Source organism: Grus americana, chromosome 1, assembly GCF_028858705.1.
Source record: "Grus americana isolate bGruAme1 chromosome 1, bGruAme1.mat, whole genome shotgun sequence".
Lineage (NCBI taxonomy): Eukaryota > Metazoa > Chordata > Aves > Gruiformes > Gruidae > Grus > Grus americana.
The window spans coordinates 190,189,018-190,211,286 of NC_072852.1; the positions used below are offsets into that span (position 1 = coordinate 190,189,018).

The 22,269-nt window shown below is 43.5% G+C and overlaps 1 protein-coding gene across 7 annotated transcripts; it reads left to right on the plus strand.

Annotated features, from left to right (window-relative positions):
* Positions 1 to 1,535: 1,535 nt before the first annotated feature.
* On the plus strand, positions 1,536 to 21,590 carry LOC129213080 (phosphatidylinositol 3,4,5-trisphosphate 3-phosphatase TPTE2-like). Of its 7 annotated transcripts, none has more exons than XM_054842515.1 (19): positions 1,536 to 1,556; positions 2,737 to 2,810; positions 4,876 to 4,953; positions 6,945 to 6,992; positions 7,715 to 7,876; positions 8,280 to 8,399; positions 11,211 to 11,310; positions 12,112 to 12,175; positions 12,670 to 12,734; positions 13,300 to 13,360; positions 14,285 to 14,366; positions 14,449 to 14,537; positions 15,802 to 15,863; positions 16,799 to 16,879; positions 17,904 to 18,009; positions 18,665 to 18,762; positions 19,147 to 19,242; positions 19,744 to 19,814; positions 21,326 to 21,581. In XM_054842515.1, the coding sequence occupies exons 2-19, from the start codon at positions 2,761 to 2,763 to the stop codon at positions 21,426 to 21,428; spliced, it is 1,536 nt and encodes a 511-aa protein (XP_054698490.1). In that variant the 5' UTR covers positions 1,536 to 1,556; positions 2,737 to 2,760; the 3' UTR covers positions 21,429 to 21,581. The 7 variants fall into 7 exon arrangements, with proteins under 7 accessions (XP_054698490.1, XP_054698482.1, XP_054698501.1 ...); XM_054842507.1 differs by lacking the exon at positions 1,536 to 1,556 and adding an exon at positions 1,916 to 2,006; XM_054842526.1 differs by lacking the exon at positions 1,536 to 1,556 and adding an exon at positions 1,952 to 2,006 and having other exon boundaries at positions 2,742 to 2,810.
* The last annotated feature ends 679 nt before the right edge of the window (positions 21,591 to 22,269 follow it).

A 22,269-nucleotide genomic window follows, 5' to 3' on the forward strand; every position in this document is an offset into this window, starting at 1 on the left:
ACAGGGGAAACTAGAGTCCCATATTTCTACACTCTTCTCTGATACGATCCTCCCTGTGTAGGTGCTCCATGGGCATAAGCTTCTGCTGAGAGTAACTCACAGGGTACCCACATGGTCCACAGGATCAAGCCTGTACCAAATAATCTGTGCATGTAACATTTTTTTCATGACTAAGAGCAAATTAATCTAATGTTGCTTCTCATCATCCAGCTTAGTTTCCATCGATGTTTAGCTGCTTCTCGAATACGTAATTATCTTTATAGAATCATAGAATGGTTTAGGTTGGAAGGAACCTCAAAGATCATCTAGTTCCAACCCCCTGTCATGGGCAGGGACACGCTCCACTAGACCAGGTTGCCCAAAGCCCCATCCAACCTGGCCTTGAACACTTCCAGGGAGGGGGTATCAACAACCTCTCTGGGCAACCTGTTCCAGTCTCACCACCCTCACAGTGAAGAATTTCTTCCTTGTATCTAATCTAAATCTACCCTCCTTCAGCTTAGGGCCATTACCCCTTGTCCTATCACTCCATGCCCTTGTAAACAGTCTCTCTCCAGATTTCTTGTAGGCCCCTTCCAGGTAATGGAAGGCTGCTTTAAGGTCTGCCTGGAGCCTTCTCTTCTCCAGGCTGAACAACCCCAACTCTCTCAGCCTGTCTTCACAGGAGAGGTGCTCCAGCCCTCTGATCATCTTCATGAATATACCATATCATCTTCTGAATATACCACACATATTTAGCTCATTACTTGCTACCACTGTCTGTACTAGCTACTTACCCATATACTTATATATATGACAGACTTGAAAGGGAAACTTTCTATTTAATCTGCTGCCCAGAAATGCTCCTTATTCTCATCATTTATCTTAAAGATTTCATTTCATTTGGGCAAGGGACATCCGGAAAGTCTCCTGCCATCGGTTAACCGCATCTACCCCCGACCAAGCTGCAGCAGCCCTGGGAGCAGCCCCCAAAAGCTCGCTTTGAGCTCCCTCTGCTGCCGACCGTGCTGCAGAAAACCTTCTCAGCGCAGGCCTGGCCTCACCTCCAGCAGTATTCCACCGCAAGATGCTCCTGCTCAGGGGCTGTTATTACTTGACTGTTGGTCAGCGGTGAGGTAGGTGTGAAGCCCCTGCAGAGGACAGCGTCAGGAATCTGCCCTGCAGGCTCCGATTCTGTAAAAGCGTAAGTGCCCAGTGTTACGTGAAAAACAAAAGTGCTTAATGTTATGCGCCTCTGCCCTGGATGGAGGCAGCCACAGCCCCCAAAAGCTGCCATCCCACGCGAAACACATTAAGAGGCATAAAAGTGCAGCAGCAAAGTGTAGAAAACCCGAACAGCAGAGGCTCGGAGGAAGGCGGCAGGCACCGCTCCGCGGACTCAGCGGGAAGTTGCGTTAAACTTCCTAAGAGCTGTTCTCCTGATCCTCCCGCCTTCCTTCACACCGGCCGGGCTGCGGAGCCCCACTCACCCGCCGAGGCGAGGCCGAGCTGTGAAGCGGGAACATCCCTCGACTCCCCGCCGGGCTGCGCCTAAATGACCCGGCAATGGGCAGCGGGTAGGCTACGGGCCTCCCCGGGATCACGCCGTCCTGGGCCCGCACAGGCCCGCAGGAGCGAGAAGGCCACCCGCAAGCCCGCTGCCCACCGCCCGCCGCTCTGACTGCGGTGTGGCGGGCGGTGTCGGGAGCGGCGGCGGGGCCATCGCCATGGCAGCGGGCGGTCCCGCCTGGCCCGGCCCCGACCCAGGTGCAGCCGTACGGCGCCCCCGGGCCATTTAGCCTCGGCCCGGCGGGGGGTCGAGGTGTGTTCTCATTCCCCGGCTTGGCCTCGTCTCGGTGGGTGAGTGGGGTTCTGCGGCCAGGATGGGGTGAAGGAAGGAGGGAGGATCAGGAGAACAGCCCTCAGGAAGTTTAACGCAACTTTCCGCTGAGTCCGCGGAGCGCCGGGGGGCGGGTGTCCGGGCTCGACTTTGAGCTCGGCGGCCGGAGGTGGGCGGCCGCGCTGAGGTGAGGGCGGCGGGTGGCAAGAACTCCCGGGGGTCTGGGGCCACCACGGGCTTTTCTGGCTAGGGCTGCGGAGCCGCTGGCTCCGTGTGGTGGTCGCTGGGGCTCGGCCTGTGGGGCCTCCGCTGGGAAGGGATGCCGGCGGCTTGCCGATGCTGGCCCCTCTTCGGGTGAGCAGGGAGGCTGCTGGCGGGACCGTACCTGCCTCTGTGGGAGCCTGTTCCCACTCCAGGACTGTGAAGCTGTGCCTGAGCGGCGGCTGCCGCCCGGCGAGACAGGTGGAGATGGGGGAGGGGGCTGAAGTGCGGGCCTCCCGGCTGAGGGGCTGATGTGTGCCGGCAGCTCCTGGAGCCGCTCACCGGGGTTTCCAGCCCGCGCTTGCCGGAGCAGCCTGGGGCTGCATCCCTCCCAGAGGTGCCAGCTGGCGCTCTTCTGTCTTTCATACCTCGAAGCAGGGGAAAATGCTTCATTGTGAGGTAAAGATGCAGTTTTAAAGTTATTGTCGCTGGCGCATATTAAGTATAGTTAAAAAACCTTTATCGTACTGCTGAGTGCACTGACTCTCACCAGCCTTATAGATAAAGATTGTGTTTTGTCAACTGTGAGGGGGGAAATAACTGAAAATAAGGCAGAAGCCCGTCTGCTTGCAACCTCAGTGTGAGGCTGCTATAGGATGCTGGTATTCACTGTTTCTTGTACTGATCCCTCTTTAACTGTATGTGCTTCTTTTAAGACCAGCAGAACAACAACAAGCAAAATGGCAACTGTAAGGTATGAACAAGGGGCAGAGCTGACAGAAGTATCCAGGTGAGTGAACTGCACCAGGGGATGGGTTTGGAGTTGAAGTATGCTTTGTGTGGTCCCCCGTCTAGAGTCTCTTGGTGCTTTAGCTATAACAAAGGAATAATGATGTAGTGCTTGAAGTTTATATACCATATAGTCTTTGTATTTCCCCCTGCCCCCTTAAAAGGCTGTTGTCTGAGAGGAGTGATATCTTTGAGAGAAATATGCTGTTGTGATTGACTTCTTGCAAGTAGTTAAGAACTAAGTACAGAGCACCCAGCCCTGGTGTAATAAGCTCATGGCAGTAAATACCGCTCTATTCTAGCATCCAGAAATACTGTCAAGGTTTCTTGTAGAGCAAGATGCTCTTGCTCTGCTCTTCCTAAAAGCCTCAAGTCTGAAGCTCCCTTTAGCTGTGAGCAGTCAGAAAAGCTTGTGCTCTGTATGGAGAGTGTGTGTAGGGAAGAAGTAGGTTCTTCTAGTATATCCTCACATTCTTCTGCCACCCCAGTTGTCAAAGACTAGATGTAGTAGCTTGTGGCAGAGAGTTTGTTCCAGCTTGCACAACAAGTAGATGTAGAGAGCTCAACAAAACAAACTCCCTCAGAGGAAAGCGTTATCTAGAACTGAATTTTTGTGTGAGAGCACAGTGAAAACAGTGTACTCTGACTTAGCTTCTGTTTAATGTTTGGCATTAAGAAGCCAATCCTCAACACAAAAAGAAATGTTGTTCATTCCTCTACTGCGATTAAAATAAGAAGGCGGCATTTGGTGCATTTCGTGTGTCCACAAGTATCAGCAAGTGACCTGCAGCAAAATTGCTGTAGCAGCAGCAACCTACTTCAGTGAGTGAAGCATTTCAGCTGCACATTAAGTGGAAACTCCCAAGTGAATATCCCATAAGAATAGCTGGGAAGCAAAGCTGAATGGCCATACATCACCAGAGCTTTGCATCAGTTGTAGGAACAAAATGAGGTTACTGGTGTCTGGAGATACTGGAGCTGGAAAATTAGCCTTAAATACCAAAATTGCTGGGGGGGTAATCATTCCTCTATTCAGCCTGATACTGAGTGTGGGTGGTGAACCATCAGTACAAGTTCCTGAAACTGTAGGAAATGCATCATTAAACTTCTTGTCTCAAAGGGGGTTAGCCCACACTGCAGAATCAGTGCTAGTATGTGGGTTCCTTGTGGAGGATGAGGAATGCTTGGATCCTCTGAGTTGTTACAGTAATGCTTCAAGCATGCTAGGTTGCCTCAGAACAGCATGGAAACATCAATATTGAATATTTGTATGTAGTTGCTCCTGCCCAAGAAGCAATGATGCCAGAGACAGAGCCACAGCAAACACTGTGGCTGTGCTGTTACACAGCACAGTATTTCTGTGGAGAAGGTTGAATTAGAAACTCCTGGATTCGGATGTTACACTTTATTTTCTCTGAAGTCATCATGTGACCTTCAGAGATTCTCAGGTGGCTGAACAAAAACTTGATCTAAAGAGACCCTTTTAAGGAAGTTATGGCAAGCAGCCACTCCACCCCAGAAAATGCTGTTCTAGCACTAGCTCAGCTGCTGCTGCTCTGGTCTTCCAGTTTCCTGTCTGGTATCCTGCTCTGCACAAAAACATCTCTATGCTATGGCTTTTCCTGGTGAAAACATTCATTCTCTGAACAAGTAGTTTACTGTAATAGCATTAATGTCATTTGGACTCTGAAGCAATTTTGCATATGCATGTTTCCACCACTTCCACAGTCTGGACTGGACTGTTAAGTCCTCAGTGGACTCTTGGATGCCCTACTTCAAAGCCCTTTATCCTCTTGCTGAACATATCTGTTCCCTTCCTTCCCCGAAAATGAAACTTTTGAGAGATGGATTGCTAATGGGAACTAGGTCAGTATAAGTCAAGGGGTTCTGACATGCCAGCATATAGGAAGTCTTTCTTCCCCTAGTACTATGCCTGTGCTCTGGCCCAGGCTGCTGCTTGCAGCTCAGCTGACAATTAATATTCTTTTCTCTGGAACAATGAAGGGTAGCAATGTATAAAGTTGACATCTGTATCAGTATGTGACTTGTGTTTATTCCTTTGTCAGCTCTCCAACAGCAGAAGAGCCTGCAGTAAAGATTGATGATGGTCGTGATGAGGATAATGAACCAGACAGCTGTTCCAAGTAAGTTAATGATATACTAAATGCCTTGTTTACCCCCAAAAGTGGAAACTGTTGAACCAAAATAAGAAGGCAGATGGCTTGCTGCAGTAGAGAAACCCAGTAAATCACTTGATACAGACACTTGTTCTAGTACATAATAAAGACAAGTAAGTTCAGGAAGCTTCTTTATGCCTCTAGAGGTGAAAGCCCAACCCAAGAACTAGTTACAAGTCCATCATATTATGGAGAATCGGTAGTTCAAACTGCATTGATTAAATTTTCCCAAAGGGATGAGCTTGGGAGAACACAGAAGAACAAATGCTGGTGTAAAAATGAAGCGAATGACTACTGGGGCAAATAATAAGCATCATGCCCTCATCAAGACTAAACTCTGAACTTGCAAGTGATTAACTGTGTTCTTGAAGTAGTTATTTTCTAACACTGTTTAGCTCTTGTCACCAGATTACTAACTCTGCTAGCATACTTAGTCAAGTCAGTGACAAGTGAATAGACTTGTTTCTGTGTTCTTGCAGCTCAAGAACAGTAAGACTAAGCCTGTTATTTCAGGTCTTCTATGTGACAGCATGTCTTTTCTAAAATTCAAAAGTTAGCATTTACAAATGCATTTCACAAAGTCTTTAAGTATGTGAGCAAATGTGCCATGTTCTCTTCAACTGATAGAAGATGTGGAGTGGCATGTGTATATTTCAGTCTTCAGTGCACCTAAAGGTACTCATTCTTAGACCGTGGAAGCTGAAGTTTTGGTGTACCTACTACATTTGCATTGTAGGATTGACTGGGCAAAGATGTAGACCAACAAACTGTTAGTGTAATTGTTGCAGTGCTTCCTTAGATATTAGATATTCATAAATGCAAGGAGAACCTCCTATATGCTAGGCTGCCTTCAAGACAAGACCTTTTATTACATCCTTGACTTCCATGTGAGTACTAAAACCTAAATATCTCCTTCCTGCTTAAGGATGCAGATGTTTGCTGGTTAGACCTTGTTGCTTAATTTAAATATGAACCTAATAATGAGAAGTGTGGGTTAATTCAGTAAGCCCAGCAAGATGCTTCCTCATCACTTCAAAGATATCTAGCCTTGTCTTAAACTGAGTTATTGAGGTGTTAAGGATATGCACCAAGTGAAATGCAATGCTCAAGTTACCCTGGAGGAAACAAGTAGCTCAGACTCACTGGGATGCAATATGCATTATTGAGCTCACAAAGACTTCCTGTAACAGTGGTATCTCTAATGGTGGTGAGGAGGGGACGTGTAGTAACTCTATATAACAGGAAAAATAGGTTAGATATGTGAACAACACAAAAGGAATCTACCAGTACTTTTTGTCAGTATGGCAGATCTTTTGGTAGGTCCTACTGTTAGTGATATATTGGAGAAAGTGTTTTCTTTTAAGTGTCTAAGAAAAGACTTGGTGCTTACAATAGTTAAGTAATCCCAAGATTACTTAGCAGACTACCAATCTGTTTCTCAAACTCTCAGAAATCAGAGATTTGTCTTCCTCTGTTCCAAGAGCACAGAAGCAGTAGTGGAGCTATTAACAGGTGCAGCTTTTTCCAGGCCTGGGAAAAAAAAAATCCTCTGATACAACAAGCTGATATATTGAACAAGATACCTTAAGAGATATTTATCCTTTTATCTTCCTCTTTACCAGTAGCTATTATGTAAGCCCACTTCTTAAAGCTTATAACTGGACACTAAGCCAGACTTCTAGTGTCACTAAAATTGTGGCACTGAATAATGTTATGCATAAGTACACTGTGGTACTTCTAGGGTCTGTAGCTGATGAATATCTTTTCTATCAAATGGTCAAAGCATTCCTTTTAAGTACTGTCATGAATGCAAGTGAATAATGTCCTCTTAAAGAAATCACTACTATACAGAATTCTAAAACTAAAAGAATGTGATCAAAAGAATGTAACAATGCTCTTATAGCTAATATCAGTAGGAAAATGTCACTTGTCTTGATGCCACTTCTCTTCTCTTGCAGTGCAATTAAGAGAAAAATTTCCCCATTTGTGATGTCATTTGGATTCAGGTAAAAGATGCTTGTAATGATACGGGTAGGGCAGAAATAGTCCTTATTTCTGGTGTAAGAACTTGGAGAGTACCTTGAACAACAGTGACTCCAGCCTGCTCTGTCTGGAAAGTACTACCACCCCCAGAAAGGGTGACTTGAGAAAAGTACTTTGATTGGGAAAGAAGTCTTAAACAGATATGACTACATTCTCCAAGGAAAGCTGAAAGTCAGAACTGTAAATGCCATTGACTTGGATAAAAGCTCTTTAATGGCTTACTCTAGGCTGTGGCAGCCTCTGAGCAGCCAGTTGGTCAGTTGTATGCTGTCTAGGTGCTGAAACAAGGTACACTGTTGAAGACAGTTATTTTTAAGGGACTATGCTAAGTCACAAGTGGGAGGGAAGGCGAGTAAGCTGAAAGACAAGCAATGACGCTAGTGTGCCATAAAACATTCAGATTTGCGCCACTTCTAGGTAGTTGTGGAATTATAGGTTAATAACTACAGCTGAGTCTGAGGGAAATATACAATTCCACATGGATGATGTACTCTGTGCAGATCACAAAAAAAAAAAGGTAATTTGAATCCTTCAGCTGCTTATACAGGCAGGCCTCAGTCTGTATACGAGAACATGTTCTTGCTGGAACAGCTTAAAACAAAGATCTGGGCTTGTGCTCTTCAGTCAATAAACATCAGCAATGAATTCCTGCCTCTCAAGTTGACTTGAATTTCTCTTTTTGCAGAGTATTTGGAGTTGTACTTATCATTGTGGACATTATAGTTGTTATTGTGGATCTGGCCATCAGTGAGAAGAGGAGAGGTGTTAGAGAGATTCTTGAAGGTGTTTCCCTGGCAATAGCGTTCTTCTTTCTCATCGATGTTCTCCTGAGGGTGTTTGTTGAAGGGTAAGACATGGGCAAAATTAAAGTTGGTGTGGCAAGTCCTCAAGCTAGTCAGGAAGCAATACTTAAAGCTTGGACTACAAACATGGATGCCTTGTACACTAATTTTCTGGTCATAGATAACGGCCACATCTTTTCTTGGCTGTGTACCTTAGCTGTTACCCTTCTACAGAATAATCTGTAAAGTGCTTTTGGTCTAAGCACTTGGAAACTGCATTAGCTTTGCTGTGACTTATGCGTGTAGACCAGGTGTAAGATTGTTTTCTTAGAGTCTTCAGTGCTTGGTGTTAAGAACTACTTAAGAGAGCTTGCCTCTAGCAGTAGCTCTATAGGTAATTCTCTTCCTGAAGATTTATTTCAGTCTTTGTTCATGTGGGCATCTGTCTAAAACTCTCCTTTGTTTCAGTTTCAGGAACTATTTCCGGTCCAAACTGAATATTTTGGATGCATTCATTGTGGTGGGCACTCTGTTAATTAACATGACATATTCCTTCTCAGACCTTGCTGCAGCAGATCAGATACCAAGGTAAGAATGGTATGGCAGCTGTTAAATGCGAGTTCCCTCTTCTTGATAGTCTTCTAAGAATTTTTTTGGGCACCTCGAAGCTAGATGTGCGCATATTACATCATGAATATGGCTGTGATAGTATTTCATGGTACAGACTAATGAAGGGTGGAGGTCTTTGGTCTGCAGTTATACTGTAGACTGTCCCTGTCTCAAAGGCAGAGATGATCTAAACCTATCAGTTAGGGTAACTAAAAGTGAATAGTGAGGCCATCAAATGCTCTGACTCAAGCATTTTGGGGTGGGGTGGGTGTGGTGTGTGTAAGGTGTACAGCAGCCCTGACAGAGGAGAGTAAAAAGGTCAGAAAGAAGAGTTGAATTATAATAGCAAATGGAACAAACAATGGAGGAGGATCTCCATCTAATGGATCTCGACATAGAAAGAGTTGCCACACTGTCTTGTTTCCTCCACCTTGCTTTCCCAAAAGCCCCATGGTAACATATGTTGGATTTTTCAGCCATGCTTTGGGGAGGGGAAACATGCTGTTTACATGCATAAGTTAATTCAAGTCATATTTCCATCTAACTTCTGTAGCTTGATCAGATGATAATCTGTGAGGGGCATCCATTCCTGATGGAGACAGAACTACAACTCTAAGATTAGTTATCTGCACTAGGTTTGAACTAATGAGACTTGCTTGCCTCAGCCAGGAAAAGAAGTTGAGCTTTTTTTTTTTTAAAAAAAAATCCCCCCTAATTCAACTGGTTACTAGGCATGAGGGGAAAATGTTCTTCTAGAAGAAACCAAGTCAAAGTCTAGTTATTGAAGAATCCAGAGTTGGACAAATATCTGGAAGTACTAGTAGTCTCCTCAAATGCCAGCTAAGCTCAAGTTTCAAAAAGTAGAACTGTCAAAGGAATAGCTCTTACAGCCTCAGAATCATAAAAAGCTGTTTCCTTCTAGGTCGTCTTAAACATTAATCTGAGTTTAATGATTACTTCTCAGCTCTGGCCATATTTTTCTAAAATAGCTTTCGTCTTATGGCAACATCCAGTTAAAGATAGGAGCAATAGCACTGTGACAGAGTAATCTGCAATGCTGTCTTTACTAGGCTACGTTAGTAGTAGGCCTGATCTTGCACTGACCCATCCTGTTGTAGACTGGTGTGTGCAAGTTCCTTGTATTCTGACTTGCTGAAGTTCATGGGGATTTAGAATAGGCTTTTGGGTCACATAAAAAGGAGTTCGTGCTGATGCTCTCAGAAGATACTCGGCTGGGGCCTAGCATCTCACCCATGCAATTCTTGAGGCCTTCTGTAAGGCTTCTCTTAAGGGCTCTCCACTCCTGTTCTGACCAAAATACTACTACCTGGCACTAGATGATACCTCAGAATTGGCCAAATCCCAAATTTTGAGTCTTCCCACCTAATACTTCAGTAGTGTCCACACAATCCAACTAATTCCCAGTAGCCTACCTTGGGCAGGGGGTGTGTGGGGGGTGTGTCTAGGACTTCTGTTTCCTCATAGTCATTCCTCAAGAAGCAAACAGCAGTCTTGAAGCACCTGATACATCTCAGAATAATTAGAATCTGAGTAACTTTTATGTGGAGGAGATTTTATATGACAGTGACATTTTGGTGGCAATCCATAGAGGTAACATGCCCTGATGGGGTGGGGTATGATCTCTTTCTAATCTGGTCTAGCTGGGTGTGCATTGGGATGAGTTACCCATTTCCTTGAAGTCTGACCTATAAGGACCTTGAGGAATGAGAGCTGGATATCGGTCAGGGAGCTAATGCTTAACTGGCTAACTTCCTAAAGGGCAGAATGCAAACTGTTTTTATCCTGAAGAGCTGCTTTGAACAGTTGTAGTTTAGGCTGGGGAGAGGGGCTGTGGGGTCTTCACTCCAGTGCTGGTTTGGCTCCTTGACTGCTAGGTCCAAGGGAACTTTGTTTTCAAAACAGCAGTGTAATCCTGGACTAGGGGAAAAACTGAAGCTTTCTTCCAGGTATCCAGGATAACCCTGTCTTGCTGACTTTAAGCTCCACATCTGTGGAGAGTGGACTGTCTTCAACTGGAGGTGATGGGATAATGTTTCCCTAATATTTGTTCTCTTACTGTAGGTATTCACCAGGATTCTTACCTAAGTGTATCAGGACATGAAATATGTCCATGTGCTTCTTATATATGCTTGCATACCTCCTTAAGGAATGACTGTTAGTTTGCCCTAGTCCCTAAGGGTATGCAAAAGCAACTGCCCCTGTTCAGTTGTTTCTGTAGAACCATTCGCATAAGCATCTTACCTCCTTCCAAGTTCAACAGCAGTTCAAAGTTCCTCAAACCAAGTCATCTGCTCAAGTTGCTGAATGATTAAACACAGGGGTTTATACTGATCTGTCCTCAGGTTTATCAATCAAGGCATGATGTATGTAGCCTATCTAGATTCTCTTTTCAGCTATTTTTTCAGGTGGCTACTCTAAGCTCAAATGTATACTTGAGAATAAGCTTCAAGGAACAAGAACTTGGGAATAATAACATTAAGGGAACTTGTTGCTCACTGGGCAGAGGTGCCTGTGAAAGTCTGTTTGAGCAAGTAGGGGGTTTCCTAGTTCTATTAGCTGTTCAGAACATGTACTCCCAAAAAACCCCTCAATAAAACCATGGTATTCTTCAAGCATAGTATCCTTTCTCCAGAATCAGCCTGAGAAGTCCTAGTTCAGTATATGAAACAAACCTTTAAACTGTCCCTGAAACAGCTTTTAAATAGCTTTAAGCTTTGCATCTAAGTTTAATTGTGTTCACTTTCTTTTGTGGTGAATCTGACTCTCTAGGATGGTTACTCTCCTCCGAGTTCTGAGAATTGTCATCTTAATAAGAATATTTCGCCTGGCTTCACAAAAGAAGCAACTTGAAGTGGTGACCAGGAGAATGGTAAGTTGGTGTCTAATATACCTAGGCTACTGTTACTGTTTCCAACTCTCTTTCTCTAGGCAGCTGAGAGTGGTGAGTCACAAGACTGCCCACAGCATATTGGTCTGCAACTGATAATATTGCTTAAGCAGCATATCTTGTCAGTGTCCCTGATGGGGTACTAGAGCTTTGCCTCCAACTTCAGTATAGCTAATAATTCTTAGCTTTGTCAAGTAAGCAGCGACTTGACCTGGAAGGGCAGCATATCGAAGTGATTGCAACACCACCATGGTAATTTCTAGTTTGTGTGCTACATAGACAGTTTTCCCTCATATGGGGAAGAATAAGAGTTTTAATGCTTCTGCTGCTTATTCCAAGTGAAAACAAAAACACCTAGCTGTTGAAGCCCTATCTATTGTAAATGCCTCTCATTGTCATCGGGGGCACTAAAGTGGTACTTGAAGCTTCAAGTATGTCGTCTTGGTTATGTTGCCCTTAACACTTTTCTTCCTTCCCTCAGCCCAAAACACTCAAATAGCAATAAAGGATTCATGCTGCAGTCTGCAAAGAATCTGCAGTGTTCTTTCCACTAGAATAAACTTTGATACTTCAGGGTAAAAATTCTGTATGGAGCTTCTACCTAAAAGCTCATACAATAAACGTTATTCTTGCCTAATGCTGTGAACTTTGCTACAGCAAAATGAGGTTCTGCTACTCATGACTTAACTTCAGAGTCTAGATGCTTGGTTTTCCCTAGTAACAGGCAACACTTGTTGATCTTTGCATTCCTTTGGAAGACTACTATTTTTTTTTTTTTGGCAGGTCTCTGAAAACAAAAGGCGTTATATGAAAGATGGCTTTGATCTGGATCTCACTTATGTTACTGGTTTGTAGAAGCAAATGACGCTTTGCAGCATGTTACATCCTGCTAATACTAGTTATTTGGTTAACAAGTGCTTGACATAAAATGCAGGCAATGTTTTAGACTAATGAAACTTAAATATGAAGTCAAACCAGGCCTACTCCTTTTCTGTGGGATTTTGAAATAAGGATTCCTGACTGATACTGTTCTCAATGTTTAGCCTTCTGGGAGAGAGGTGGTACGTGCTGTATGTAACGATAGAAATTCTTCTGAGGTTTAGGGAGCTAGAGCTGAGAAACTACTGACTAATTCAGAATCACAGGCAAAAATACTATGGATACTGACACTTAGTGGTAGCTGATGCTCTAGCTATACTAAATGCAGAAAACCTCTCAGAAATGGGTAGGTGGTTTAGGGTACAAATAAACTGTTTCATAATGATGTTGCTCTCAATCATGTAGTTCCTACATGTGGGGGAGGGTTCCCCGTATTACTTCTGACTGCTGTCTTTTCCGCAGATCGCATTATTGCAATGTCATTTCCATCTTCTGGGAAGCAGTCTTTCTATAGGAACCCTATAGAGGTAAAAAATCTCTCATCTACCAAGTTCAGTGTTTCTAAATGGTGTTTCACATCTAGGTTCCCGCTAATTTGCATGTGGACTAGATTGTCAACTCAATCCTATTCCTGGTGGCTTGGCTGATTGGGATGACTAAATGGTGGTCTCCACTGTGCTGCACTGCTTGTGCTGTAGTCTCTTAGCTAAGCCTAGTGGGATGTGTCTCACAGTGTGGACACACTGGTGCTCTGATGCTCCTGTTCCTTGGGGAATGAGTCAGTTCTGTCCCAGGTTAGTAATGGTATGAGTAGTGAGAACTGTACACTCATCTAAGTAAAGATGTTTAAAAGGTCTATATTAATGCCCTTTAGAGCTATGCTGCCTGATGTTGTGGAAACATAAATGTATAGGGCGAGGAAGATAGTGGCAGTAGTACTTTTAGTCCAGACAGGAACCTGAGCTATTGGGCTGGAAAGGCCAGCTGCCTACGGGCTGTTTATGAATGCAGTTGCTGACCCCACTTGAGGGCTGAGGGCTGAGGTGGCAGTGGAAATAACTACTCTGAATTAGTATCTTGTTACTGATTTAGGAAGTTGCAAGATTTTTGGACACCAAACACGCAGACCACTATAAAGTCTACAATCTCTGCAGTAAGTATGTTTAGCTGCTGACTGTATTGAAATACTGCTAAACAGAAAAACATCTTTTTGAGGTATAATGCTGGCAATACCAAGTCTCCAAGAATTTAAAGTCTGTCAAAAGTACACAGCTGTGTCTGACCACCTTCTGTCCTGAATGTGGCTATTGACTTTGAGCATCTAAATATATTGTACCGAAGCTTGCAAAGGAGATACTGGATGCCTTGCAGTTTAGACTTCCTTGCTCATGCTGAACAACTTCTCCAATGTTCCAGAATTCTTACTAAAGAAGTAGAAAACTAAACCTAGGCTAAAACTTGGGGCGATGCTGGAGGATTTTTTTCTAATGCAGGCTTAGAATGAGGTGAATAAATAGTTAAAAGCTCCTCTGTTTAGAGGTGGCTAAACCAATGAAAAATACTTCAGGAACAACTATCCTGTGGTTTCTGGTTTCATAGTAGAGCATCAGAGCTGGAAGCAGAGAAGGTATGATACAGAAGCATAGATCCTGAAGTCCTGAAAAAGTTAAAACTGTCCTCCAGCCAGCAGAGGGATAGGTGAGGGGTCACAGATGAGGAGTGTGGTGTTAGCAGCTCCTTACCACTTCATAGGTGGTTGTTGCTGTGGCTGACACTGACAGTATGGCGCAACATTAACTCTCAGATCCCCAAATAACCCCTGTGGAAAGGAATGGCCATCTGGGTCTGGATATGAATTTCCACTTACAACTGAGAGGCATAAAACTAGAAGCTAAGCAAATGCAGGTTTTTTTTTTTTCCAAATTACCTCATAGACAGATCAAAGTGGAAAAACTATTTTTACTACTGTACTTTAAGTAGTAGTATATGCTCAGACCAGAAGTTGTGTGTCACAGGCCACTTTCTTTGTTGCAAGCCTATTCCCTTTCCTGGCATAACTACACATCTTTCCTTGTAGGTGAAAAAGGTTATGACCCCAAGTACTTCCACTACCGGGTGGAAAGGATCTTTATTGATGACCACAACGTCCCAGCGCTACAGTGAGTCTTGTCAAGAAATACATACATCATGATAGCTCTATGTGGGTATTTGCTTTGATCCACTAATGTTCCTCTTACCTAGGGACATGCTGAAATTCACTGCCAGTGTTCGTGAATGGATGAGTCAGGATGAAAAGAACATCATAGCAATTCACTGTAAAGGAGGCAAAGGTAGGACTTCTCATGTGTAATCTGTGTATGCTACAAATTACACGTTATTTTTACCATGGCTTCTCTGATGTAAGTATGGCCTTAAGCTATAGCATAAGATGGGTTTAGAGTATAACTTGACAAATTCTGCAGACACTATGATGACTAGCAACAGTATAGTATTGCGTGTTTAGTATTACACAACTCCATTTCTAAGTAGCCCAAATTGGTTCTTAATCTAAGTTGACATCTGATCTCTTAAAATGGTCTTCAGTAACTTCCCGCTGTCCTGACTGCTAGGACAGCAGTCCCCCAGGAGAGGCTGGGGATAGGGAGCTACCGAAACTGCTACGATCAAAAGTGTTAAGCTGCCGCTTAGGTTCTCTGGCTTAACACTAGTCACCCACACTGAATATCCTTCACTGTAATATACCTCAAGCTTTTTACTTTCTTGTGGCGGGTGTGTGAAATGTTGTAGGTACTGCTGGATCTTAAAGATACACAAAGTATTAGGTGACAGTGTGTTGCAGTCTTATGGGGGTGGGCTAGGCAAAGCTACTGCACATGAGCCTGACCTGTGGGTGCTATCTGCAACCTGTAGTAGTGCAGAAGCTGTTGAAGTGCATAAATAGCTGTGCAAATAAGCCAAATCTGTCTGGAAACATCTGCCATATCTCTAGCTGCCTGCTGTTACTACTGCAAATATTGGCTTAAACCAGGTGATTACTTAACATAAAGAAGGCTCTTTACCCCTGCTTGGAATCATAGCTTAAAAGGTTTTGCAAAACTGAACATAGAAACTACCTGGAGGCCAAAACTAGATTGAAGAACATGTGTACAGAGGGATGACTTGACCTCAGACTTTGAATTCAAAACTGAGACTATATTGGAGTCTTTGTGCTAGCAGTCTTGATGTTGCCTTAGTAGGGTTGGGGAAAAAAAGTTGGAGTAGAGAAGCAACTCTTGAGGCTTAGAGCATTAGCAAGTGCCAGTCTATAACCTAATCTAGTAGTGTGTACTTGACTCTGTCCCCTGCTAAATGGAGTATGCAGATACTGGCCAGCTTCCTAAGTATCTCTAGGAATACCACAAAGTAACGTGGGGACTGCTTTCAAGGAACAAGTGAAACTGCAGTATCTTGTCTTCTCAGAAATACAGGCACTTGACTACTCTGGTGTCACTTATCTCTGTTACTTCTTCTATTTCAAATGTTTTATCTTCACAAAAATAATCCCAAATACCTTTGAACTCCTGTAGTTCAACCTGTCTTTTACTTCTAATACAGGCAGGACTGGAACAATGGTCTGTACCTGGCTCATAGACAGTGACCAGTTTGAGAGTGCAAAGGTAAAAATTGGTGGTTTATTTTTTGATTCTTCTAGTATTCACCAATTAAGTAGGCTCTAACGGGGCATTTTGAAATGCACTAATACTCTACAAAAAAATCTGTACTGGAAAAAGGGGCGCTAGACAATCTCTTTTATGAAAGAGTTCTTGCTAGTCTTGCTACTATGTAAATTCCTTCCTGATGAAGGCTCTTCTTGATCAGGAAGAATTGGGAAAGTAGAATTTAACAGGATACCAACTTTTTTGGATGCATAGTAGACCTAGGATCTTGAGCAACAACTTTCTGAAACTGCAGTTTATCTTCTGAGCATGCTCTACTAGAGATAGTGTCACTGGTTTTAAGTGCAACTTTTTCCCCAACCTCCTTCCAACTAGTGTGAGGCATCAAGAATTGTCTTGTCTCGAGTGCCAGCATTACAGCAACAAGCCCTTCTTGGGAAAGGGAGAAAGATCAGCAAGTCCCAGCCAGGACAGATGCATGTTCTGCATTGTTATCCCAGGTCTGGTCTATCAGTCTGGAGACCTGGGTTGCAGAAGGCTCAGATCACTCAGGTAGTTTGGCCAGAGTGTGTATCCATTTAATCACTTGTTTTTCTCTGGGTTTGGTTTGTGAGGATCCAAACTACTGTGGCAGACCAAGCTGAACATACTACTTGAGAAATACAGATGGTTCTAAAGCAATTGCTTAAAAAGCATATTGCTCTCCTTGTTCAATGAGCTTCATTAGTACACTTACATTGTCTATCATCCATGAATCGACTTTCTCATTCTAGTTAAAAGCCTCCTTTAGAAGGTACCAAACCAACTATTGCATATTTTCACTTGCATTCCTTATTGAAATTGACTAGCATAACTGTAGTTTATTGTCCGCTTCTCAGGAAGGGGAATAGTGGTGGGATGAATATCTCAACTTTTTAAATTATTTTCCTATGTAGGAAAGTTTAGACTACTTTGGGGAGAGAAGAACTGATAGAAGCACAAGTACCAAGTTTCAAGGTGTTGAAACTCCATCCCAGGTAAGCTTGAGCAAGTCCAGTAACAGTAGCTAAACCGCCACTAGCCTTGTGAGCACTTAGGCTACCCCACCTTCCCTGCCTTGTTTCAGAGATGTAGTTCCTACTACATGCTTAACTCCTTAACTTTCTGTACTCTTGCTTTAAGCGTTGGAAGACTTGCAGCTGGTAGGGTTGCACTGCATCTTCCCCCTCCCCTTTGTCCAAGCACATTCCTTATGCCTTTCCCTGTGTAATATAATCAAATTGGAGTTGTGGTATCTAAGATAACAGAATTGTTGAGACTAGGTGAGCTTTCAGTCCAACCCCACTGTTCAGGCAGGGTGAGCTAGAGCACGTTGCCTAGAGCGGTGTCCAGTCAGGTCTAGAATATCTCCACAGATGGAGATTTCACAGCCTTTCTGGGCAACCTCTTGCAGTGTTTACCCACCCTCACAGGAGCATGACCCAATAAGACAATTGGGCTGTTTAGCAAGGATCTGGGGAGGGCTGTGGCATTGATGTGGCTAGGTAGAGGAATGCATCCTCTAGAGGATATTTCACAAGGAAATACTAAACAAGCTATTGCCTCAGACTGCAGTTTGGGGCTTTGCTCATCTTGATTCACTGTGTACTGTGAGATTCAGAGGTGTGAGATGAAGCTGGTGACAGAGGCACTTTAGTTGCTCGTATGAAATAGAATGGAAGTACAGCTGTCCTTCAAAATGTGTTTCTGTAAAATGAATATATCTTGTACACTTAAACATTCTGCCCCTTAAAAGCTGCAATATAAAAGCTCCTCACTTCTTGCTGAACTCAAAAGTACAAAATTCCTCTCCAAACATGAAGTTTAAATACTGCTTAAATGTAGGTGTTGAATTTGTCTAACAGATTGTTTGAACTGGGGAGGGGAAGGAGAACAAATGGCTATTTTCTTAGGTTTTCTATGCCAAGTTCTTAGCTCTCTTATTTAATCCTATTTCTGCCTAGAATTAGTCTGTGTGGGGTACAGAACCTGCATAATGTGTCTGGGTTTTTTGCATTACAGAGTAGGTATGTTGGGTATTATGAGATCCTGAAAAACAAGTATAACTTGAAACTCCCACCAGAGAGACAACTCAAAATAAAAAACCTCAAAATCCACTCTATACATGGTAAGAACTCTTGAATTTGGGCATTCCTCTATCTGGTAATGGTTTCCTAGTACAGGCAGCTGATCTCTGTACTGTCTCTCTTGCTAAGCCCATAATAGGAATGTAGATTTACTGGGATTTAAGAATTCAAATGGCACAGTTAAATACAACAAAGAGCATCCTGGAGTGCAATTACCCCGTGTTCTGTCACTTTCTGGGTGTCTGGGCAAATAGTGGCTCAGATACAACCTGCTCTGTTCTGGGAGGGGAATCACTTTTCAAGTGAGGTTAATCCACATGTGGAACTGGATCACTAATGTTTCTCAGCTTGATATACACACCTTTTCTGTACGTATGTACTGGTAATCTTGATAAAAGGCTGGAAGTTCAGCATTACTTGTTCTAGGGGACTTGAAACTGCTGTTCCTGTTCAAGTCAGTGGAACTAGACTCTACATTAGCCTGTTCCTGCTCCACTAATAGGATTCACTGCTATTTCAAAATACAGCTTTCAACTACTGAATCTTGAGCTACCTTTAGGATTTGAGTTTCTCAAGCCTGTAGCAAGGTGTTCTGGAAGGAAGGTACTTTTGAATAGGATTACACTTGGTTTTCATGACCACTTACACTTCCAGCTAATGTATGTACTATGGTATAATGCAACTCTTTCTTCCTAGGGGTTGGGAAAGGCAACGGAACTGATATGAAGGTGCAGGTAATAGTGAAGAAGCAAGTTGTACTAGAATGTGTATGTGCCAGTCAAGGAAACTGCAAGGTAAGAGTGCTATGAAATCGTGTCAGTGGACTCACAGGAGCTGAAAACTGACTTATAGGTCAAAAGTATCCTTCTGTAGAAGGAAGATGTATGTACTGGGCATAAATACCTAAATAAATAGATGCTGTAAATTCTGAGAGGATGAAAAAGCTAAGCTTTGCTAAATCCAGGGAAAAGTAGTGGTAGAATAATGAAAGGTTTCCCTAGAAGTCACTTAAATGCAATAGCTCACTCTGACCTGACTAGCTTAAATTGTTGGCTGTTATTCTAGCACTGCTATTGTATTTGTATACCATGAATGAATAGCTAGGTATTGTCATGAATGGGTCCCTTGTCTCTCTGCAGCAACTCTTCATAAAAGCAATACTTTGTTTTGTTATACAGCTCTTCTTTGATTTGGAAAGTGACTCTGTAGTCATTGGCTTGGAAGACAGCCCTGTTATAAGTGGTGATGTGAAAGTCAGATTTGAATCACATTCTGTGAGTATAATGGCATGAAGACCTTCACTTGAGTTTGAGGAGGGGCTGCAGTGCAAACTGCAGCTGGGCGCTGGCTGTGCTGCGTAGAGCACAATCTGTATTCCTCCCCAGTGACTTCTGCTGTGTGGCTTGGCCCCACTCATTGTAGCAGCTGTTAGTCCACCCCTGTGCAGTGAATGACAGAGCAAATGTTGCTACATCAGCCTGTGCAGGCAGGGCCGGCATCTGGCTGTTCATACAGTACCACCAAGACATCTTGGTTGAGTACCTGCTGTTTCTAATGCAGGTCTCTTACTTCATCTTATTTTTGAGTAGCCTAGTCCTGAAATAACGTCAGTGAAAATAGTGATCTGGGTGTGATATTGGGGTCTTCAAGTTTACTGACTTTAGCACTGTAGCTTTGTAAACCAAACTACTGAGGGCAGGTGGGTACTCTTGCCCTGAAAAAAAAAGAGAGTCCTGTTGTCTAATGGAGTCCTTAAACAAGGCCTTTGTGTTTAGGATCTGCCCAAAGGCTATGATGACTGCCCATTCTTCTTCTGGTTCAACACTTCCTTTATTGAAAATAACAGGTAAGTGATCATAATGACTGCCTTCAGATCCTAACTTCTGGTGTCTGAACAGAGCTGAAAGTTCATAAACATAGCTTCTATCTCAGCTTTCAGTACTAAGACAGGCTTGATCAGCCAGCTCTGTGGGTACCAGTCTCTGACTCTCAGTTGTAACTTGTGAGCAGGCCGTTGGTACATGCTTGCACTGTGCCAAGTGTTTTAAACATATATGAGCTCTTAAACATCTTAATCCATTGAGCACTTTTTCCTCAGCACTTTAAGTATTGTTAATGAACTTTTAATTCCAAAAAGGTAATGCTAACTATTCAAACCTAAGGCAACTCTGCCATCCTCTATAGCATGGCTGACTGAGAGGTTGAAACTCATTGAGCAGCTTAGCAGGCAAACATTAAGACCAGAGTTAGAGGTACTGATGCTTGGAATCCCAAGGAAAGGCTTTTACTGCTTTTCATGTTTTTGTTAAAGTTAGAAATTACTGTGGCTTGTTCTTGTTGAGACGAGAACTCCTGGGGGAGCTCCAGCCAGCAAAAGCTGGGCTTGTCTGTCTCGCTAGGGGAGTGACATAGAAAAGGATCTTGTGTCTCTTCATTTCTATCAAACTTGACAGATCGACACAGAGAAACAGTGAACTTAATGTGTGAGAGATAATTACTGTTCTCTCCATGATTGAAATAGGAAGTAAACAATTTTTATGTAATTGATCCCATCAGAGCATGAGAAAAGGTAGCCATGAGTCTGTGTTCATAACTCTAAACTTAATCAGCTGAGCCAGCAATGCACCTTGCAGTGTAGGTGCAGACATCTAGTTAGACTAAACCAGTGGCAGGAGAAATGTGTGCCTGCTGTCTGATAGCCCTGCAACAGTGCCATCTCAGAAGTTTCACTCGAGTGCTTTGTTTCCTCCAGTGCCAGGGAAGGTGTCCCACCAGACCTTCTCTTAAACACAAATTAGTAGTGACTATATCCCTTTCTGCCCAGAGAATTCTGGTAGGCCTCAGGTGGACTAGGTCTGATAGAAGTGAAACAGCTCCTAAGGCAGTGCTCCTGTCTCTGTGCCTCTAATTCAGCCACAGCTGATGTGCAAGTGCTGTTAAGTGATAAATAGCCATGAATTTGGTAAGCTTTAAAAGTGGAGAACGTGCCTGATGAGCTTGGCTGAGTACTGAATCAAATCCTTGCCATTAGGAAGGTCAGCTATTACATTCCTGCCACTTGCATCCCATCAGGAGGCTTTGAGCTGAAGGTAACACTAATTTTACTTTAACAGTCTCGTATTGTGGGGCTCTGGAGGCAAAAACCAAAAAAGAATCAACACAGCCCACAAACCCATCATGGTGATTGCATGTTTCTCAGACTACTTCAGATCTAAAGCCCTGGCATGGCTGATGTCTGTCTGAATTAAAATATCTGGGGCTGTAGTGTTCCAGGGCTGAGCTCAAAGTTGTCTTGGCTGGCTGAAAGGAAAAGCATGTCTCAGGCTGTAAGATATGCTGCTGAATTTTGTTTTTCAGACTCTACCTTCCCAGGAATGAGCTGGATAACCCTCACAAGTCTAAAACGTGGAAAGTCTATCGTGAGACATTTGCTGTGGAGGTGAACTTCATTGAACCATAAGGGAAAGTCAAAAGAAGGGAAACATAATTCATCTCTTTTCCTGGAGAATGTCTTGCTGCTTCAGCATAAAGTGAAGCAGTCTTATTTTGATGTACTTAATGTATTTCCGTGTGGATACAACTTCTCAAATAAACTTACACGAGGTTCTGTTGTGCAGAGCAATAATACTCTGAAGAGTTACTTAGTGTTAGCTGTCATGTTAATGAGCTGTGGGATCCTTTGATGCTTAGATGTCTCTACATACAGGTAATCCCTACTTTATTAATTTAAGACAATTGTCTGGCTTTAAGCAAGAGCATTAACCTGATGATGGATAGAGACCAGCAGTCTGCAGGAGAGTGCTGGAAAAATCTGACACACGTTCCCTTGGCATCAGGGTTTTCCACAGGTCAGTAGAATATGGGAATTTGGCAGGAGGAATAGTAATCTGGCACAGGCAGACTATTATTTCTTGGACAGAAGTCTTGGTATTGAACAACTGTTTGTCAGAAAGCCAGTGATGGAGGGTTTTGAGCAACACCTGGCCTGGAAGCTGATTGTGGGAGTTGGAGACTGCACGGCTGCTTCTCTGCCACTGTAGCTCCCCACACAGGGCCGAGGTGGCACACCAGCTCTTGAGTGTGCACCCTGCCTGGGATCAGTTAGCCAGGTTTGCCTTAATACCTGCACGTGATGGGTTTGATCTGCAAATGCTCACTGACCTCTCTTGAGCTATGCTAAGACCTGTAATGCACCAACTTCCAGGATGCTTATTCTGCTTCCAACTGTTCTCAGCAGTGCAGCTCTATTGTGGACACTGTTCAAGCCTTCCTTGATGTGAAATGTGTTGAGGTGAGCTTCT